Source organism: Crotalus tigris, unplaced genomic scaffold (assembly GCF_016545835.1).
Source record: "Crotalus tigris isolate CLP2741 ecotype Arizona unplaced genomic scaffold, ASM1654583v1 scf7180000024293.1627790, whole genome shotgun sequence".
Classification (NCBI taxonomy): Eukaryota; Metazoa; Chordata; class Lepidosauria; order Squamata; family Viperidae; genus Crotalus; species Crotalus tigris.
Window position 1 is genome coordinate 1,355,647 of NW_024100466.1, and position 20,905 is coordinate 1,376,551.

Here is a 20,905-nt window from a genome sequence, read left to right on the forward strand (position 1 = left end):
TAAATGTGTTCCTAACACTATTATAAAAAGTACATTTTATCAGTACGTGCTACAGCTTCAGTTACCACCATCTCACCATCTCCATAGGGTTTTTTTATATATATTTGACCTTCGGTGGCTGTGGGGAAGCGGTTAAATTGGCTAGCAGAATGGATTTTTCTATATATAAAATATACCATGTATATATGATCAGTGGCAGTAGGGGGTCACGTAGGAGAAGAAGCTAACTTTTTGTGTTTATTAAAGCCGTTTATTTTGCCATAACGAGAGGTATTTCTTTTTAACCTTCCAAGCTGTAATGGCTACAAATGGAACTTCGGAGCTGCTGCACACAGAACATATCTGGTACCCCAGAATACGAGAGGTAACTTGCATAATGTATTCGGCACCGTGTCCTCTCTTGGGCACTTCTCCAGATGGCTGACTCTCTCTGATTTCCTAAAATCTCTTCATGTACGGAGTTTAAACTTGCCTGTCCTTTTCTTTGTGATTGCAAAGTTTCCAACTGCATGAGATCCAATCCGTGATTGCTGAGGATATGCTCTTCGTGCTAAGTAGTGATTATTCTCTGTTTCATGGCATGCAAGTGCTTCTCATCAGTAATATGTGCAATAACGGAATAACTGTTAAGAGGCTGCTGGGTCTCACTCTATGTAGCAGTACAGTCAAAGGCTTATAGAGAGAATAATCTACACTGCCTTAACTGTATTTTTGCTCCAGAAAGCCACGCCGAGTTAGAAGCACTGCCTTGCTTTCTGCAGATTATTTATTGGTCTTGCTGCTCTATTTCTCTTTCCCACCTGACTCCCAATATTTTAGGTGTTCTTGGTCCTTATGAATCTAGAACAATTAATAATAATAAAATATAGATCCAGTACACACCTATGACATGGAACTTTTCACCCATCCCATTGTTTTGGGCTGCCAGTTGTTCCTCAATTTAAAACATCCCCTCTCTCTTCCCCATCTTCAAACCATAGCTCCATCCTGCCAAGAGGCCTGCAGCCAAGGGGGCTGGCAGTCTCCTGAGACCACTGCGCTGCTCTATGCCAGCTTCTAAAGAGCACGTGTGACCAAATGCATCATACACTCTGCCCCTAGGAGCTAAGAGCATCACCTTCGCGGCATCACCAGCCCCTGCCGGTTCGATCTGAGAACTTGAAAGGTTAGCTTGGAACCCAGGTCTTCCTGTATGACCGTGTGATGTGCTATTAACACAACTGCCGGATTGGTCTAATGACCCCGTTGTGTGTTACAACCTAAGCTTTGTGCTTAAGCAGTAAGGAGTGGAGGAGGTTAGTAGTCCTTCAGTTGAATCATCTTCTGGTGATAACATAGCATGCACCTCTGAACTTCAGATATTCTTGAGTCTGGAAAACTTGCTGCTTAAGCACTCTCTTGCATAACACATGCCATTGCCCAGTTCTGCCTAGTCACTTGATTTTTTGACTTGCAGTTCATGACCCGATTCCAAAATCTCTGCAGAAATATAAAACCTTCTCTGTAAAAAAAAAAAAAAAAAAGAAAGAAACAACTGGAAAGAAGGGGAGGAATCTAATTAAGGCTTCTCTCTTTTCTCTGTGTTCAGATCCAAGGTGCTATTATCATGTCTTCTTTGATAGAAGTGGTGATTGGATTCCTGGGCCTGCCCGGAGCACTCTTGCGATACATTGGCCCTCTGACTATTACACCCACGGTAGCTCTCATTGGGCTCTCTGGGTTCCAGGCTGCAGGGGAGAGAGCAGGCAAACACTGGGGCATAGCCATGCTGTAAGTATGCTTGGTCATCCAGCTGTCAATATTGTACAGGTGTCACTTGATAACCTGAGCAGGAGAATGTCAGTATCACTGTGGAAGGTGGCCTTTTGCCCACTTAGGCCACTCTCCAAAAACAGTGTATCTTGTAAATAGGCCATCCTTGGTATGATGCCAATACTCCATTTTTAAATCGCTTTTGGAGAGAAAAATTACATAGCAATAACAGAAGAGGTAAGGATGCAAATTGAAAGATGGTAAAAGGAAACAATGCCATCCAGGTTACTGGCCCGCAGAGGTCCCAGCAAAATGCAGTATTTAAAATCCAGAAAGGAGAACCAGGATCTTGGCTGCTAAAGTTATCTTAGGATAAGTGTTCCATAAGGATCAATTACATTTAATATTTGTGCTCTCCTCTTTATGGGATTCAAAGGCACCGTGCATTCCAAATGTCACTTGGTGCGCAGTAGGGTTGGCGCTAATTCAACAATACACACTTTCTATAGCTCCTCCTGGTAATTGTGCTACCAGTCATGCGTAAGAATATGTAATAGCAGAACCTAATCTGGTGATTGCTTAGGTGGCTACAATCCCTTTTGCAGCAGAGGAAAACACTTAGCTGTAGAACATAGAACAATAGAGTTGAAAGGGACCTTGGAATTCTTTTAATTCCAATCCCCTGCTCAAGCAGGAGACCCCATGCCATAGCAGACAAATGGTTGTCCTTTCTCTTCTGGAAATCTCCAGTGATGGAGTATCAACCATTTCTGGAGGCAAGCCTTATTTGCTTGAGGCAAATAGGTTTGAGGCAGCCTTATTTGCCATCAGGGTTACTGTTATGGAACTCTGTGTCCCTGATATAACTATTTTTACTTGAATGATTCCTTTAGCTAAATGCACATTATGAAATCCTTTCAAGAAAGAAATCACAGAATCAACCTAGATTTGGGAAAGGCTGTTAATGGTGCAGGAGCATTTGAATGAATCAAATTAGTGTTTGGTTAAACATTATAATTAAAATGCATCACAGTAAATGATGGTGAATAGTAGATAAAATACTTTCTTTGTATTGACTACAGAGGTCATACTGAGCCGCCAATATATTTAGTTTACTTGATTTACTGAACCTTTTCAAGAGTCAAAACAAGTAACAAAACCTTGAAACAGATTAAAACACATTATAAACATAACAGATGAAATAGGGACCCAGCCCTGCTATCCTTTGCCTCAAACCTTGAATAAATTACTCTGCAAAGAAAACACAGTGGAAAAAAATACGTCCTTTGCAGTCCTATCGAGGTGGAGAGGAATTTATTTCACATTTGTTTCATTGATTTTTATCTGTTATACCTGTGAAGATGCTGATGGACTAATCGTAATTCTTCTTCATCTTTTCAGGACTATTTTCTTAGTGCTGTTGTTTTCTCAGTATGCCCGAAATGTCAAATTCCCATTACCCATTTACAAGTCCAAAAAAGGATGGACTGCATATCGTTTGCAGCTTTTTAAAATGTTTCCTGTAAGTAATCTGTATATTGATTATTATCAGCATAGAAGCTTCCGTGTGTTTGTGTGTGTGTGTGTGTGTGTTGTTTTCAAATGCAGAAGAAGAGGTAATTTGTAATTTCATTATAATTATATAACAAAGTCGTTGCTAAGGTAAGCTTTGAGAAAGAATCTAACCCAGAGGTGTCAAACTGCCGGGATATCTGTAATGGGATATCTGTAATCTGGAAACACCATGAGTTTTTCCTTGGCAAGAGTAATAGATAATGTTAAATTCAGTGGATTTTCGATGTGTGGTCCCACTATTCTTTCTTTGAAATCTTTGGTAAGGATTCAGCGCATCTGTTGATTAAGCTCTAGCATATTTTTTAAAAAAATTGCTTCTCATTTGCAGTCGGAGATAACTGACTTTTTTTTTCTGATCAGGGTGCACCATGTGTAATATGACTAGCAATCCCTTAAGTACTTACTTGGAAATTTTCCCAGTTTGGGAAATTGTATGGAAGACCCATTTAAAGTGCAATACTTAACAAAATGCTTCAAGTTTTTCTTTTAATCTGAAAATAATTGTGCTGTGTTAAGTATAAAAACCTCTGTCGTCAAACCATGTCTTCATTTTTATTTTGTTTATTTGTATCCCGCCTTTATTACTTTTACAAATAACTCAAGGCAGTGAACATATTCAGCTTTCCCCACAACAAGAACCCTGTGAGGTATAATGGGCTGAGAGAAGAGGAGTGGCCCAAGGTCACCCAGCTGGCTTTCATGAACAATGCAGGACTGGAACTCGCGTCTCCTGCTTTGTAGCCTGGTGTCTTCACCATTAGCCCAAACGGGCTCTCGTTGCTCGCTATCTTCTTTTAAGTGCCTTCCTGTCCCCCTTGCAGATCATTCTAGCTATTCTGGTTTCTTGGCTGCTGTGTTTCATCTTTACTGTGACAGACGTGTTTCCGCCTGATAACACTAAGTATGGATTCTACGCTCGCACGGATGCCAGGCAAGGGGTTCTCCTAGTAGCTCCATGGTTCAAGATTCCATATCCCTGTAAGTGATGGATTCCTCAGGAGGAGGAATCTCCCTGAATATTTTGCTTTTTGCCTGTGAATCTGAAGATGCCAATTTAGATGAACCGGCCCTGGTCTGATAGTTCATTTTTGTTTTACAAGTATTTGTATAATTGTAAACTCTGAGACTATACAAACGCTGATAAGCTCTGACTTATCCAGTTCCATTCATGAGGAAAGAGCATAATCAAATATTTTTGAATATATATTTGTTTCGTTTACATCTAAACTTTTCTTTGACTGGATAGTCTCTCAGAACTTCCATGGTGCAAGTCAAGCACCTTAGCCTTTATTTGTACTACTGTATACTGATTAGTGCCCATATATGCCCATATTTGTTCATAAAAAGTCTTTCTAATCAGAAGGCACCAGTTTATTGTAGAGATTAACTATCTAGGAATAATCACTTCTGTAGCAAAGTACATTTTTGATCCCCAGTATGGTGAATAACTGTAACTACCTTGTCCCTAGATTACAGAAATTACCTGTCCTGTCATGTAGGGAAGTATTTTACATTTTGAAAGTGCTTTGCTTTTAAAAGAATGAGGAAATCTGTATGTAATGATGATGAACTTCCAGTCTAATAGATCATGTTCTAATTGTCTGCAATCCTGATGGCTCACCAGCATCCGTGGCTGGCATCTTCACAAGCATACTATTTGCTGTGCAGCTGACAGGCTACTGAACAGGAATGGATAGTACTCTTGTGTTTGTAACAGAATTTCTCATTGGACCGTGCCAATGAAATTCCTGAAAAGCCAATTTCTGATAGGCTTTCTGATTTATCCAGGTTAATTTGTAATTGGTCTGATTGGAAGAAGTTTGAAAGGAACTGCATTTGATTGTTCTGTCTTCGAATCAGCTTACTGTGGTTTCTTCATGGGATTGGTGAATTAAGGGCTGTGATGTAAAGATGGAAAACAAGCTTTGTAAACCTTCAGACCCAAATTCAAGAAATGATTTGATCACCTATTTGCAGAAATCCATTTTCATCATCAGTTTATGGCATACTTTGTAGTTGTGGACAGGTATATATTGGAACTATAAAATAGAGTATTGATGCCCAGCTAAAATAACATAAAAGATCCTTTTGACTAGGATATCATGAAATATCAGCAATAGCTGAACACAAGCAGCTATAATATCAGAAGCACAATTTTAAATGGAAAGACCTACAAGTTCTAGCAATCATGTCAAATCATCATGCACAAGTACATAGAGAAGCTTTTGAGATTTATAAAAGTCCCAAGAATTTGACAAGAAGTGAATCTGCAGATAAACAAAACCAGGTTTTTAGCTTTACATCACACCAAAATAAATTAATAAACCCCACGTGGAATCTAAAATAGGTGTTACACAGACAGACTAATCCAGAGCTTCTCAATTATTTTCTGTCATGCCCCCCTAGGAAGAAGAAAACATTTCGCGCCCCCCGCGCGACTGTAAAAATTTTTTTTCTGTACAGAGGACCAATTTCCGGGTCTAAAAGTCACACGGGCAGGTTTGACCAATCCAGGATAGAGCATCATGTCTATCCAATCGGGTCCTTTGCATGTGTCACGTGCGTTGGCGGTCATGTTGTCCTCCGCGTCGGGCTGCCGCTTGCAAGTGAGTCGGATGATCCGATCTAGAAATCCAATATGACAGTATTTGCCGAGGTCAAACGAGCCCCCCTTTACGGAGCCTTGCGCCCCCCCTGGGGGGCGCGCCCCACTATTTGAGAAGCACTGGACTAATCAAACACAAACTCCTTTGGAATTTCTTCAGACCAGACCAATTACAAATTCTCCAGGATAAAGAACCAATTATAATCCATCTTTTCAGAATTTCATTGGCATGGTCTAATGAGAGATTAGTTCGGTTACAAGCATAAGAGTGCTATCAGTTCCTGCTCAGTTGCCTGTGAGTGCAGAGCAGATTGCCTTGTCTCTGAAGATGACAGCCACAGATGCTGGAAAAATGTCAGGATGCCAGATAATTAGACCACAATCAGTTAGCCCAGAAGATCATCATTGGATTGACCCTACATCAATATAAAATTGAGTGTTTTTGTATTTACAGTTCAGTGGGGATTGCCGACTGTTTCAGCTGCTGGTGTGATTGGGATGCTCAGTGCTGTAGTTGCTAGTATTATTGAATCCATTGGTGATTATTACGCCTGTGCAAGGCTATCTTGTGCTCCTCCACCACCCATCCATGCAATAAACAGGTGAGCCTCCGGGGGTGGCTGTCTGGAATCAACGTATTCTTCTATTTTTTTCACACTCTGCTGGAGTCAAAGCAGAATTAAATGCTGATTTTCTTTGAAGGTTCCAATATTATTCCAGTGCCAAGATCAAACTCATTTTCTGATTAAAGATAAATTGACATACAGTAAGTGCATGGACATTGAAATTGGCAGCATCAGTCAGTGATGTGGACATTCAGAAATCATTTCAAATCTTTTTTTAAATCTTTGTTTTAGAATTATTTCAGGCAGTAATTTTGCAGCAGTTACCATATACAAAAGCAACCCTCCTTAAGTCTTTTCTAATTGTTTGTCCATTCGTCCCAGCAAGAAAATCTCTGGTTTCAGTTATATATTGGTCTAAAAATCTTTATCTTATGATATGTACTTGAACCCTAAATTTTCTGGTTTTTTTTACAAATCTACCAGATATGACAAAATGACCCTTGATGTTTTCCACAATTCCTGTAACTACGGCTCTGAACCGTCACCGCGGGTGACCTGCCTTGTTCCCCACCATCGCCAACATAAACTCTTGGATCCAGGGGCAAGAGTTTATGTTGCCTGTCTCTAAAAGCTCTCTTTACAAAACACAAACATTTAGAATGCCAAAGTCAGCAAGATACTGGTTTCAATTAAAAAATTATTATGCTCAGTGCTGTTAACTTGCATTATGAATGCACACATATATTACTGTTTGAGCAGTTGATCTCATTACTTTAATAACTGCATCCAATTCTTTACAGAATATTGTAATTCTTTCCCCTTGGGTTTAATTTGTTTTAAAGTGAGATATGTCCAAGATCCCTTCCAACCTTATTATGTTATGTTCTATGTTATTTCTTTATCTCAATATTTTTCTTTCTGGCTCAGGGGCATTTTCATAGAAGGCCTTTCCTGTGTGTTAGATGGAGTGTTTGGCACTGGAAATGGATCCACTTCTTCTAGTCCTAACATTGGAGTTTTGGGAATTACAAAGGTATTTTACATGAATTTAGCAAGCAAATTTCATTGGCTTATCAGTATTCTTGACAATATAAACTGTTCGCATAAGCCCCCAAAGTTGGCTGAAGTCATGCAACACTCTGCTGCAGTGTGTGTTTTTAGCCTAAGGGTCCTTCAGATTGAGAAGCATTGGCTCAGGCGCACAGTTGAATGAGTGTGATTTTTGTTTTCAGCGTAGACTCGGAATGCAGGGCTGGGCTTGCATACTTTAAGATCCTTCATTGTTGATTAGATTCCTTTGGAATATTAACCTACGGAAAATTTGGTAAAAACAACAAGAAGTGGCTTCATCAATTCTGAGCATACATTGGAATAAAGGAAGATTGATAAACTGCTTGAGCCCAAGTGACATGAAATGGAATGGTTATTATGAAGGAAAGTAGTTAATTAATACCTTGTTAAATGAAATTTAATTATGTAATGAATTTTCAGAACCCTTGTTCAGACAAAGCAAAAAAAAAAAGAGCCAGTGACACTCCAAAAAACCATTGAGCCAAACCAGACCCCATGTGGCAGACATGTGTCTTGAACCCTGGCGCTGCCTTGATTCTATATAAGGCCTGCCTAATTCAGAGTACAACAGATCCCACAGGTGGAGAAGTCAAAGTCATCTATCTGACTATATTTTACTCTGCAGTCCTGCAACCTTTCATAATAGGAAGGCTTACTTTTACTTGAAAAAAAGCCATTGAGAAGTAGACTGAATGCAGGTAAGACAGGGGTTTGTGCTTTAAATTGTAGCTCATACAGTTCTAAGTCCATTTTACTCATGATTAGGTCTACTAGGACATAGGTTAGCCTGTAACTACTCCTTCCCCCTCCCTTGGTGAGGTTTTGCTTTTGAAGTCCAGGTTCAAAGGTTGCCACCTACTGGATGCATTTCTTTGAGAGAGAAAAAGCATAGTTTGGATTGCATTCAGAGAAGCATTTGTATTTGATATTGTGTTACTATGTCAACGGGTAGACATATAGCATCATATAGGTAGGTCAAAAATATTAATTGTTGATAGCCCCAAATAAGCAGATCACATTGTGGCTTAAGCAATGTATTTGTGTAAGAAAACTGCATTCTATTCTTGTTGTTCTTCCTTGGCCTAATCCAGCCACTAAAAGAGAACTCAGAAAATAATTGGACTACTTTTTAATTGGTGTCCTATCAATCAAACTCGGAAGGGAATGGAGTTGATTAAGCCGTTGTTGCATCAGTACTGTGCTACACGTCTCTTTTTGAGTTGCCTTCTTGGCAAACTGAAGACTTGATAAAGCTTGTATATTTTGTAGTTCTTGCATGAAGCAGATTATAGCCCTAAAGAAAGATTTGTTAGTAACATCTGGTTTGCCACATTAATATATTCATAAGAGTAAATAATGCTAAGATTTGATCAAATGTAAGCCAATATTTGCTGCACAGTTCTATTTTGCAACTGCATAAGGTGTTTAATTTGTAACCATAGTTTATATAATTTTCTCTTGTATTTTAAAACGAAACAAAATATTTCACACAAGCAGGGCTATATAGTGGAAAATATATTTTTGATACTTCCTATTCTGAAACAAGGACCCCAAAAGTTTAAAACAAACTTTACTTTGGTATAAACTAATTGGAGTGCTCAGTATCTTTAATAAAATATTTTCCCTGAGGGTTTAGGTGTTCCAGTAGCTTTCTAATAGTGTACAAGTTTTATTCGAGCGTCTGTAGTAAAATTAAGTAGCAAATCTGTAAGTTCCAGGTTTAAAAAAAAATAGCATCTAAAAATAATTTTAAGTTTCAGTAGTAACCAATAACCTGCTATGTTTTACATACAATATTATATGGCACATCATTACAGAATGATGTAATGTTTACATAGGGCCAGGAAGCATCTCAAGCATCTCCCCATGGCTACCACAGTGTACCTTATTTTGTTTTTGTTTTTTGTTTTATTTATAATCATTTCCTATGAAAGATTTTCAAGCTCTGTAACAGTGCAGATTCGATGCCAGTCACTGTTGGAATACTGTTTTTTATTTTTCCCACATGAATGTTTTATAGGTTGGAAGTCGACGGGTTATTCAGTACGGGGCTGCTTTCATGCTGCTACTTGGAACAGTTGGCAAATTCAGTGCGCTGTTTGCTTCTCTTCCAGATCCAGTGCTTGGAGCTCTGTTTTGTACTCTCTTTGGTAAGTGATTATCACTCTATGTGTTTCTGTGAATTGTGCTTTTAATATCTCCTTTTTAAAGGAATTCTGGACCATCTTAAATTCCTTTTCTCGTTAACATCTCTTGGTAGGGGATCTTGGCAATTGTTAGATGTGCAGACTTCAGCTCATAATTCCCCAACCAGAAGACAGTTGAAGTCTATACGTTGTAAAGTTGACAAGGTTAAGAAACTATGGTTTAGAATCAATCCAGGCTAGCAGAGAGTTCAGTACCTGTAAGAGTACATGTGAATTGTGGGCTGAAGCTGCATTTTCTTTAAGCAGAATTCTGAATCCTATAAAATAATCCCCAGAGTACTTTTATGTTCTAGTACGTAATGATTAACATAATCCAAGTACTTCTGATTTTTTTTAGTGTAATGCTATACCAGAATTTCTGGCTTTAGCCCATATGTCATTTTGCCAACATATAAAGTGGGTCGTGTTATGATTTCCATTTTTCATGGAGCCAGACAATAACTTGCAGACTGTCATGTGAGTATGAATAGTTTGAAAATCCTGTCCCTTTCTTATTTAGGGATGATCACTGCAGTTGGACTTTCAAACCTGCAATTCGTTGATCTGAATTCTTCACGTAACCTTTTTGTTCTTGGATTTTCTATCTTCTTTGGGCTGGTGCTCCCAAGTTATCTTCGGCAAAACCCACTTTTTACAGGTACAGGTATATTTTTTATACCAGGTCATGTGTTCACCACTTCCAACCTTTCCAGCTGGATTCTGAGAAGCAAAATCAATGGGGAAAGTTGGATTCACTGAACAACCTTGTGATTTTCTTAACGACCATGGCGAAAAAGATTGTAAAGTTGGACACGTGATGTCCCTGTAGTAATGTTCTGAAACGTGTATTCACACAAGGCATGTGGAGAAAGATCTTTCCAATATTTCAGCTTGCACTCCATCACCCTAGCGTGGTGTTTCTCAATCTTGATGGCTTGAAGATGCTGGCTGTGGAATTCTGAGAACTGAAGTCCATGCATCTTCATGGTTGACTGCAGCTGTTCACTAGGGAACTGGGGTGATTAGCTAATTAACTTTTTAAATCCAGATTAAGCCTGGCTTTCTCTGCTTGGTCAGCTTCCCAAACTGAGTGTCCTCTGTAGCTAAGGATTTTGGAGCGCCAAAGATCTGGAAGGCTCCCCAGTTGGCTTAGCTTCAGTCCAGTTTATCAGCCCTAATTCCCTCCCTGTGCACCACATTTAATCAAAAAATAGGTTTTAAACTTGGGCTGTTTTCCAAATTGAAACATTTTCTGTTTTTCATTCCTGTTTGACCTGCAGGAAAAACTGATTTATTCCAACCCTTCTCAAGTTGTCATCCTCCAAATGCTCGAGAAATCTGACAGCCTACTGGTTTGGGCTATATGAAATTGCCTTTTTTTTTTTCAAATTCCTTACAGAGGCATCTTTCTAATTAATTAGAAAGTTAATTAGCCATCTGCTTAAAAGTCACAGGTAATCAAATTAATTACCTGACCAATCTGGTTGCCCATGTTCATTCAAGAAGCTTCCAAGAACTCCATGGCCCTTCCACGCATTTAATGTTAGCAGGAGCCAGCCTCTGACTTGCCGAGAAACAGTAGGATGCTGGATTTAGGGGGGCTTCTGCCAATCCTCCAGAATATTTTTAGCAGAAGGGAAATGTTCCCCAACTTCTAGGTCATGTTGACTGATTCTACTGGTTGGCTGCTGAGTGGACTTAGAGCATCAAAGATGGGCTGAACTCCATCCTTCGCCAAGGGCCGCTGGGAGCAACCAAGCTTCCACCTCTCTTGTACTGAGCAGTAGGAGAGAACTCTCCCCTCTTCTAACTTCCCCAAAGTATGAGGTTCTACTTTATCTTCTTTTCCACTGAGACCTCCCCCATCCCCAGCGTAAATGCATGGAGATACTACTGTTTTTCCTTGCAAGTGAGAAATTAGGTATGCAGGTGCTTCACAATTGACTGGTGAGAACAATGGCTGCTACTGGGCAAGCTGGTGTTCCCAGCCCTGGACATTTCAATAGAGAGAAGTTCAGTAGGAACTCAGCCACACTCTGCAACTTTTGGGCACATGGGGACTGGACGCACATGTGTTTCTATGAAGCGGGTCATTCTGTGTCTTGGTACTGTCTTAAAGATATCCCAGCTTGCCTTTCTATGTATGTTGCATCTGTTCAGGTTCTGACAGAACCCGTTTCCCTTCTTCTACTCTTTCAGGAATCGACAGCATTGATCAAGTCCTAAATGTCTTGCTGACTACTGCTATGTTTGTTGGTGGCTGTGTAGCGTTTATTTTAGATAACACCATTCCAGGTTAGTCCTCCAATTTGCTCTCTTCTGTCTGCCCTGCTTCCCCTTCATCCTGAGGATACCAAATGCTCAAGGAGAACATCTCTATCACCAGCAGTCATTAGCATGGGTCTCAGAGCACCAGGATTATCTGATATTTCATTGAAAGAAATGAAGGAGTGTCGTGCAGCTAGGGTAATTTCTTTCTTTCTTTTTTTCTTTTGAAGTGCTTGAACAAGGGAGTGTTCTGGTGCTCCTTAGCTTAATTTGAGGATCTCCTTCTATGACTTCAAACTTCTCTTTCTAAGGAAGGTTGTTCACATCTTGACACTGTTCTTCTTCTGCCTTCCTTTTTAAAATCAAGGAAGCCCGGAGGAAAGAGGAATCCGGAAGTGGAAGAAGGGAGCAGGCAAGGGCGGCAAATCCCTCGAAGGCCTAGAAAGCTACGACTTACCTTTCGGCATGGAAATTGTCAGGAAGTACAAGTGCTTCAGCTTCCTGCCCATCAGCCCCACCTTCCTGGGCTACAGCTGGAAAGGCTTCAGGAAAAGCAGTAACTGCGGGACTTCAGAGGATGACTCGGAGGCCGCTGTATAGCCCTGGCCGGACCTCGGTCTCCCGGCCGTAGTAACAGCCCCCTGTGCAGTTTCTTGCTATTTTACTGTGTTGTATCGTATCATATTGTATTTTTATTTTTATTTTATTTTGTATATTTGCATTTTAAATTCTGGACCTAGAGCTGAGGCAGGTGATAAAAAATAGCTTTCCCTGTTGTGGACGGTGATAGCAATCTATAATGTCTCTCTACAGTTACATGGTATTTGTGTGGGCATTCAGAAAAAAAAAAAAAACCTTTGGGGATTAGATGCTTTTCTATTAGGCAAAACAACTTTCCTTTAGAAACAATCCCCGATAAGATGGTTAAATAGCACCTACGTAGCAGCACTCAGACGGCTGAATTTATCCTGTTTACAGGTTCTACATTCCATTTATTTTTAAGCCTGCATCATCTTAACCCAAGCCCTGAATAAGTCATTGGTATTATTTATATAAACTGTTGCAGCGGGGCCTATTACTTTAAATCAGGACTGCTAGGGGGGTATTTCCAGAGCGGGGGGTGGGGGGCAGCCGGGCAGAATTTGCTCCCTGACCAGCTAGAAGGTTGCAGGCGATGCTCCTGAAACATTGCAAGCCTCAGAAGAAAGGGACTCTGGGCCCCACTCAGTCCCTTCACGTTATATTTTGACAATGGGGGGAGGAAATGTCACCCCTTTTTCGATCTTCCCCTTCTATTGCAGCACAAAAATTCAAAATCGGAATAACTGAAATCTTGTTGGCTGGTCTCAGAGCGTGGCTGTCTGTTCAAAACTTTGGAAGTTGGAATTATTTTGCTATGCCACCCGCTCCCATTTTTAAACCAAGCAGCGCTTTCAATGTTTTCCGGTTGTGACTGCAGTGGATAATGGAGGCTTTGCAGTAACCCTCGTGAAGAGGGTTCCTGCTCCTGGTGCGCCTGGGGGGCTGGAGAAGGAGCAAAGGGGCCGGGCGTTCAAAGGGTGGCTGCCATCAGGCTGGGTTTTTTTACACTGACAAGAGTGCCCAGGCAGTAAGGCTGCACAGCACATCAAGTTTGATTCCCTAAAATCGTTTTGGGGTGCAGAGGGGCAGCCCCGTGGTTGTAACGCAAGCGCCTTTGTTCCCTGGGATGGCGTGGCTGCTGCAGAGGGCAGGTGGGCTCACGTTCCCAACTCTTGGGTGCTCTGGAACCCTTTTTTTGGCCTTGCTACTGAAATGCCTCACCGTTTTATTCAGAGATTCATTGCCTATGGTACAAGTCGGTTTTATACAATAATAATATTTATTAAGTGCATGAGTTGAAGTAAAACAGTCACTTTGTCTCCAGGCCTCTCCATTTTCAGACGTTTTTGCCAGCCCGCAAAGCAAGCAGCAGTTAATATTGCCTTTCCCGTGTTCTTTTTCCAAATGGGTCCCTTGCAAGGAGCGGAGAGACGCTATGCATGGCGTTGCTGTCTGTCAAATAGTTTTCACGGGTATTGGGGTGCCTCTGTGGGCCCCCTTCAGCCTCTTCATGCTGTGTTTTTTCCCCTGAATTGATCTTGGCTCTAATATTGTGCAGTTGTTGAAACCATTGTAAGAATTTATTCCTATTTAATGTTCTCACTATGACAGCTTAGTTTGTAGATACAGGTGAGTTAGCTTTTCTTGCTCTTTCCCCACCAAAGGTAGCCCCCCAATTGTTCCTTTTTTAAGAAAAAGAAAAGAAAAGAAAAAAAAAGTTGTGGGAAGATTTGTCAGAGAGGCATTGCAGTATATGATGGCCAGTACGCTCTGATCTGCTGCTCACGAATGTTATTGTGTCGATAGCCAATTCTGCAGATGGTTGGTTGGTTGCCCAAGGATGGCTAGTAGAGAGGAGGCCCAAGCAGCGTCCAAAGGACGTAAGGAGCTTGAAGGATGCAGAACAGAAACAGGTCAGTGGATGGTAGCCATTTCCTGTCATTTCCCACGAGGAGCATTTATTTTCTCTGATATTTTCTTTGAGAGCTTTCAGTACTTTGTATCTTTAGAATCAAGCCCGCCAGAAAGTAGAACATTTCTCTTAATTATTATTTTTTAAAATCAGAATTTGTGCTCAGTTCTTCGAAAACAAGACCTCCCTTGGCTTGGAGTAGTATATGACACTAAGCCCTGTGACCTTCTCTGCAGGAAGTCCCCTTGAGTTCATCTGGACCTCTTTCTGAGAAAAGCTTCATAGGTTTGCACCATAAAGCTGCCTTCGCAGGCATATTTACGTAGGAGTTAATGCAACGGAGCATAGCTCCAAGTTTTGAATTAGTTTAGACAGACCAAGCTGCATGTTTAGTTGCTCCCTTATACTTAGGTGAACCAAAGAAAGAAAGGTGGAAAGAGCAGCTGCCCTGTGTTGGTGGTGGTTGTAATCCTGTAAAATGCCAAAGCCCATTTATTGTGCAGCCATTACAGAAGGAAAACGTCGTATGGCCAGAATGTAATATATTCTGATTTGGGTCCTAGCGTCTTTTTTTGTCTTCTTCTTTGATGCTTTGCTAAAGCAACCCCCAAATGACCCTGACTATGAAACAGTGCTATCCCTCACCCTTGCCCATTTGTTTCCACAAGCTTTCCCAAGAGTAAAAATGCATAGTAAATAAAACAGCTGCCGCTGGTGAGAGATGTATTTTAAGCACTGCAGTATCGGAATAACAACTGTGGCACAATGCAAATCTTAGCTTCAGTGATTCCACTTCAGATGAAATTATGATCTGCCTATTTGTACATTACACAGAAGCAAGGAAGGAGCAACTCCATCAGATTCCTACTATTAAAAGCACAAGGTCTTGCTTTTCTGAGACTTCCTCATCCAGAATGTATCGCTGGTATCTTAATCTTAGCTAATTCATTTGTAGTAGCTGCATCAGTAGGACTGCAAGCTGCAGGAAATGCTTGGGACATGCAGCATTTATAGTGATTTAATCTGATTTGCTAAACAATTCGATCATGAAATTTGTGAGGGAAGCCAGGCCCTCCCGAATAGCTGATTTTAACATAATGGCCATGTCCATCCACTGTAGCTTCCCGCCTAAGATTTGGAAGGGCTCCGTGGCAGTATTGAAGGCACCGATATCTAAATTCCAAGGAGGGTCAGCATTTCTGCAGCTGTAAGAACAACAAGAAAGTGAACGTCGGTCCTCAGAGACTTGGTTTGATTGTTTAAATTTAAGCTCTTTTGGGGAGAATTGGTAGCTGAATTGCCGCGTACGTGGCTGGAAGTGGTTCCGTGGAAGGATGAGGCAGCAGCAGCAAGAGCCAAGGGAGAAAACTTTTTTTCTGCATCTTTTTGTTGGTTGGTTGATAAAAGTTGCATGGAACTGAGCTGCTTATGGGTGGGCTTTAAGTGGTGTGTCCCGAGTAGAACGTAAGTGTCAAGAACAGGAATCCCTAAATCCGTTGACTGAGGGGAGAGCCTGAAACCCTTGGATATTCCTTGGAGGGAGGGGTGGGGTTGGGGGGGGGGTAAGATGCATCTGTGTATTTTAGCTGAAAAAAGTAAAAGCAGGACACTTTTAATTGTGTCTTTGTGTATAGCTATCTGGCTTTCAGCCACCTGGGTGAGAGAGAATGTTGTGTACAAAGAATAAGTAAGGGAAGAGAAAATTTATTTCATTTAAATTAAAAGAAATATTAAGGAACATTGCTATGTCACGTTGAAGATGTAAAAACAAATATTCAGAACAAACTAATTTGAAAAAGTTTTGTTTTTAAAATAAAATATCATGACTTTTTTTGTTAAATTAAGTATGTTGAAAAAGATGTTTGAATGTGTTTTATAAAACAATGCCTCTTGAATTTATATTTAATTGTTAATTTTATCCATGAGTAACAAAAATGTATTAATCAGAATAATCTGTATCAGGGAAAAAGGTTTTTAAATTTACAGTTTGTTTTCCACCGTTTAATACTGACTTTCAATGTGACAACTTTGTACATGAACATTACAGTATTTTGTTTCCGTAAACTTAAAAAGAAAAAACAAATAATACCAACCTCCAACCAGTGACATTTCCACCTAGGATAATAAATATCTGACTTCCGGGGTGGGAGTGATATGATGTCATGACAGTGTCATGTGATAAATTTATTTCATTAACAAATTGCTAGCAATTGTGTATACTTTATTTCCCCACGTTTATACAGTATCCTTCAAAGAAGATGCAGGACGTCTTGGCCAGCCCCTCCCGAGAAGAGGATGCTGGCAGTGTAGGCCAGCCCTAGCAACCAATGCTTTGGAGCACAGAGCTGGTCCAGACACAAGGCAAGATGTGTGACCATCTCAGGTAGCGATTTTTGATCTTGACTACCATTCAGGGTGGAGATTGGGAGAGATCCTGGCCAAGCAGGAAGAGTCAGAATCCTCCTAATAAGCAGGCCTCATTTGGAGGGAATGGGAGTTGCCGTGATTTTGGCTCAACTCCCACTAAGCCAATGTGGGTTGTGTAAGAGCACAGCCCAATGGATTGGACCCCACGTTAATTAATATGGGTCCACATACATATTGTTTTGGGGACTTTCCATCTCCAGTATCCAGATGTCTTGTGCCAACTCTGCTGATTAATTAAAAAAAAAATGTTAAGCAGATGCAAAGATTAAGCAGTTAGAAACATCTTGCCGGTGACACAGACCACTCTTAAGCTTCTGTCATCTCTGTAATGCTGGTATAAATGTCAGGCTGTTTCCAAGTTACAGCTTAAATGTTGGGCAACTCCAGGTTCTTAAGACCTTGGCCTTTTCTGTTGTTTCTGAGCTCCCCTTTGCTTTCTGTCCAATCCTCATCCTGTTAGCCATGGGTTACATTCCTGGGGGAAGACATGGGGACCCGTCAGAGCAGAAATGGTTCGTTTAGAGCAGCGTTTCTCAACCTTGGCAACTGCAGGATCTGTGGACTTTGATGCCCTGCATGCCGGCTGGGCAAGTCTGGGAGTTGAAGTCCACGCGTCTAAAAGTCTCTGAGAAACCCTGGCTTAGATCATTGGTAGAAACTGACCTATCTTACCTGCTAAAAAATATTTCGCATTAATGCACTCTCTTGAAGCAGCAGTCGTGGAAATGGTGGCTAGGCTGTTTGCATCTGCATACAGATTTAGTTGATCCTGAGCCTATTTTCAAATAGCTATCAGAATCTCATGAGTCATTAGTTTCTCCCAAGTAACTCCTGCCTCTCCAAGACGTTTTCCCAGGAGGCTCTCTTGGTCTTAAAGAGCTTTCCCCATCATAATGCTGATTCTTAGGAAGCTCCATCAAACTCCAAAACTTCTGGAGTAACTATATTGTCCCAAGGTCTCCAGGGCCATTCCAAAAAATCACGGGGGAGAAAATTAAATATATCAAAAGAGTTCCCATCAACATTAGCTTTCATTTAACTGTATTTCAATAGAATAGTTTCTTGGGCCCCAATCCATTTTGGAAGTGAAATCCTTGATATTCCATTCCAAGGCCTGGTAAACTAACCCTCCGCCCTCCCCCCAACTTTTAGCTGTCAAGCAGATAATCATAACTTGCATTCGATATGCACCTGCATTCCAAAGCAATGCAATTCATCTCGGGGTGTGTGTGAGACAGGCCAGCACCAAAGGAGCTTCTTGTTTTGTTTGTGTTTCCCCCGCCCCCAGTGGCCTTCTTGAAGAACATAACCAGTCCTTAAGACCACCAGAAGGTGGTCTTAGGAGTAATTCTCTGCAGAAAATAGGGGCTTTGTTTTTGTTTTGCACGGTGCCTGTTGCATACCTAGAGAACCTCGCTGGAAAATTTCTTAACTGGTCTGGACAGAGGTTAGCCAACCTGCTGGGGCTTCGTCTTTTGCAGTCTAGTCCCTTTGTCCTTTGCGAGGAGGCCACCACGGGCTAGTCAGCATTTTGCTTCTGTCCATCGGTCTCTGCCGTTGCCATGCTGGGCTGCTTTTAAGTATTGAGAATTCATCTCCAGCAATATCCAAAGCACTCCTGTTTGGTTATGAATTGTGGCTGTGGTTAGTCATTCATACATATTTGATAGCAGAAAATTGGTTACCTTGTGTATCATTCAGCATCTGTTCAAGTAAACCATCTTGCTACTGATTTAAACTAGAGTGCATTTCCTCCCCTCTGTTCATAACAATTTTTGCTGTAACAAACTCTTGTTTTTTAGACAGTGGGAATCTCTCTCTTTTCATGAGTTTTCTTTGAATGACCTTAGCTACACAATCTCATGTTACATACCAAGTTGGGTTTTTTCTTTGAGGTGTGTAGTTTGGTTTCTTTTATTGAGATTTTTATGGATTTTGTTCTGTTTTATTTTTTCCTAACAATTGCTTTATTAAACGTTAAAATATTTAAAAATATGTAATATTTGGACCAGATGTTGTGAATAATAGTAGATAAAAGCTATTTTATTCTGTATTTTTAAAAGCTGTTCAGTATAAATAAAAGTTGACATAGATGCAACTTTGTAACTGGATTGTGGTGATAATTTTGCAAATACACAAAACTTGACACTAGATCCAACCAGTTGCCTTATTGTCCCAAAACTGCTGAGAAAAAATGCCAACAAGCCTTAACATTTTAGACTCACCCAGCTCAGAGCTGCAAAAGAGATGTTGGCTGCGTTTGTACTCCTGATCTATAAGAAAAGTAAAAGTTCCCCCTCTGAAAGAGATTTGAAAAGCAAATTGTTTTTTCTTAAGCAAAAGGTAGACAGCTGTGACTGTGTATAAATATAAATATTTTATATAAATACAAAAATATTTTAGTACAATAGTGCTAAAGCATGGCTATGTGTTGAATAAACCACAATTGACTGGATTGACATAACGCATCAAGACAAAACCAGTCAATAACATGATGAAGTGGTCTGGAGTATGAATCAAGTATCTGTCTCTGCTGCATCAAATATGGCAAATGTGATCTTTTTAAAGTAGGTCATCCTTGAATTGATTGCATGGTTACAACAATGCTATTTACTTGGCAGTAATATGGAATGGTTTACCATGTCCTAGACCAGAAGTCTCCCAATTTGGCCCCTCTATGACTTGTGGACTTCAACTCCCAGAATTCCTCAGCCAGCAGGGTGACTGAGGAATTCTGGGAGAAAGTTCACAGACCTTAAAGTGGCCAAGTTTGGAGAGCTCTGCCCTAGATCCAACAGTCTTTCCTCCAAACAAATTTCATCTCTTTCCAGACAGTCTCTGACTGCAGCACCTTGGACAGCTACTGTACATCTAGAGACCACAGCAATTCTGGGGGCAGTTGAAGTTACCTTCCCAACCTAGCACGCTCTCTATATGTTGGGCCTTTCTTCCCGGAATTCCAAGCCAACTGCCAAAATTATTGTGATTCTGAAACTGCAACCCCATCAAATCTGGAAAATGCTTTTGGGAGAAGGCCCGTCTTTCAGAGTTGAATTTCTATCCGCACCTGTGAAATACCTCTGATGCCCCCAGTTCACAGGCTTTGGATCTCTCCCGGTCTCTGTTGTGCAGCAACGGTTACATTACTTTGCAATATTGCTAAGGATTGAGTCTGCTGAACAAGTGGAGCTTAAGAGGACTTCTCTGTTCGTTGCCTTTAGGAACCATCCTAAACTGAACTCCCTGAAAGCGATACGAGCGAGTCACCTTGAATTCATACTGGAAGTAGAGATGAGTTGAGCCCAGGTTATTCCTGACATGGCATTTTGCAGGCTGTGTGCCAGGCCTGCCCTCTGGTGGCAGGAACTCAGGAAGGCGCCAGGCCAACAATGGAGACCCTGATATCGTGTGCCAATTTACCCACAATGGTCCAGCTAAATCAACCATGCTTGATATGTGAACTCAGTGCTTGGCATTTGATTGCACTGTCTTTGCCAACCAAAGTTGGATTCTGTATAAAAAAAACTTACAAAGAGAGGCAAACAGTTCGGTAGAAAAAGGTCAACAAGTGAAATGGAATTGAAAACAAAGCCAATGAGAACTGAGGGGAAAATGTCAGAAAGGGTCTTTGAGGGGCACGGTGTACATGACGTGCTTAAGAGCGGAACTGGAGGGAAAAGAACACTATTAAGCTTTTGTGCCCAAGAGAGAAACAATGGAAAGGAAATAATTGATGTTGTGGAGAATGTTGAAAAATGATCACGCTGCAGGTGTAAATGAGATCATTAGAGAAGGTGAAAACAGGAGTGTAGTTTGCTTGTGAAACAGCTTGGCCATTTATTTTACAGGTGTGCTATTGTTCACCATTCAAAGGCAAAGGGAACAAGAACGAGTGCAAAAACTATAGAGGGATTTGTTTGTTAAGCATACCTGAAAGAATTTGGCAGAATTAGGAGCAAAC

The 20,905-nt window shown here is 40.8% G+C and overlaps 2 protein-coding genes across 4 annotated transcripts in view; both read left to right on the top strand.

Annotated features, from left to right (window-relative positions):
• The window catches only part of SLC23A2 (solute carrier family 23 member 2), a 56,249-nt gene extending 37,207 nt beyond the window's left edge, over positions 1-19,042 (top strand). For 2 of the 3 annotated variants that reach the window (XM_039324170.1, XM_039324171.1), the window contains exons 7-16: positions 294-364; positions 1,589-1,770; positions 3,154-3,274; positions 4,149-4,305; positions 6,387-6,534; positions 7,426-7,531; positions 9,590-9,719; positions 10,276-10,413; positions 11,955-12,050; positions 12,391-19,042. In XM_039324170.1, the coding sequence (XP_039180104.1) occupies positions 294-364; positions 1,589-1,770; positions 3,154-3,274; positions 4,149-4,305; positions 6,387-6,534; positions 7,426-7,531; positions 9,590-9,719; positions 10,276-10,413; positions 11,955-12,050; positions 12,391-12,623 (1,382 nt within the window). In that variant the 3' untranslated portion in view covers positions 12,624-19,042. The remainder of the gene's footprint in view (positions 1-293; positions 365-1,588; positions 1,771-3,153; positions 3,275-4,148; positions 4,306-6,386; positions 6,535-7,425; positions 7,532-9,589; positions 9,720-10,275; positions 10,414-11,954; positions 12,051-12,390) is intronic. The other variant, XR_005554402.1, reaches the window with a different exon arrangement.
• RASSF2 (Ras association domain family member 2) overlaps positions 16,765-20,905 on the top strand; it is a 28,004-nt gene continuing 23,863 nt past the window's right edge. The window contains exon 1 of the mRNA XM_039324172.1: positions 16,765-16,900. The gene's annotated coding sequence lies outside the window, so the exon portion shown is untranslated. The remainder of the gene's footprint in view (positions 16,901-20,905) is intronic.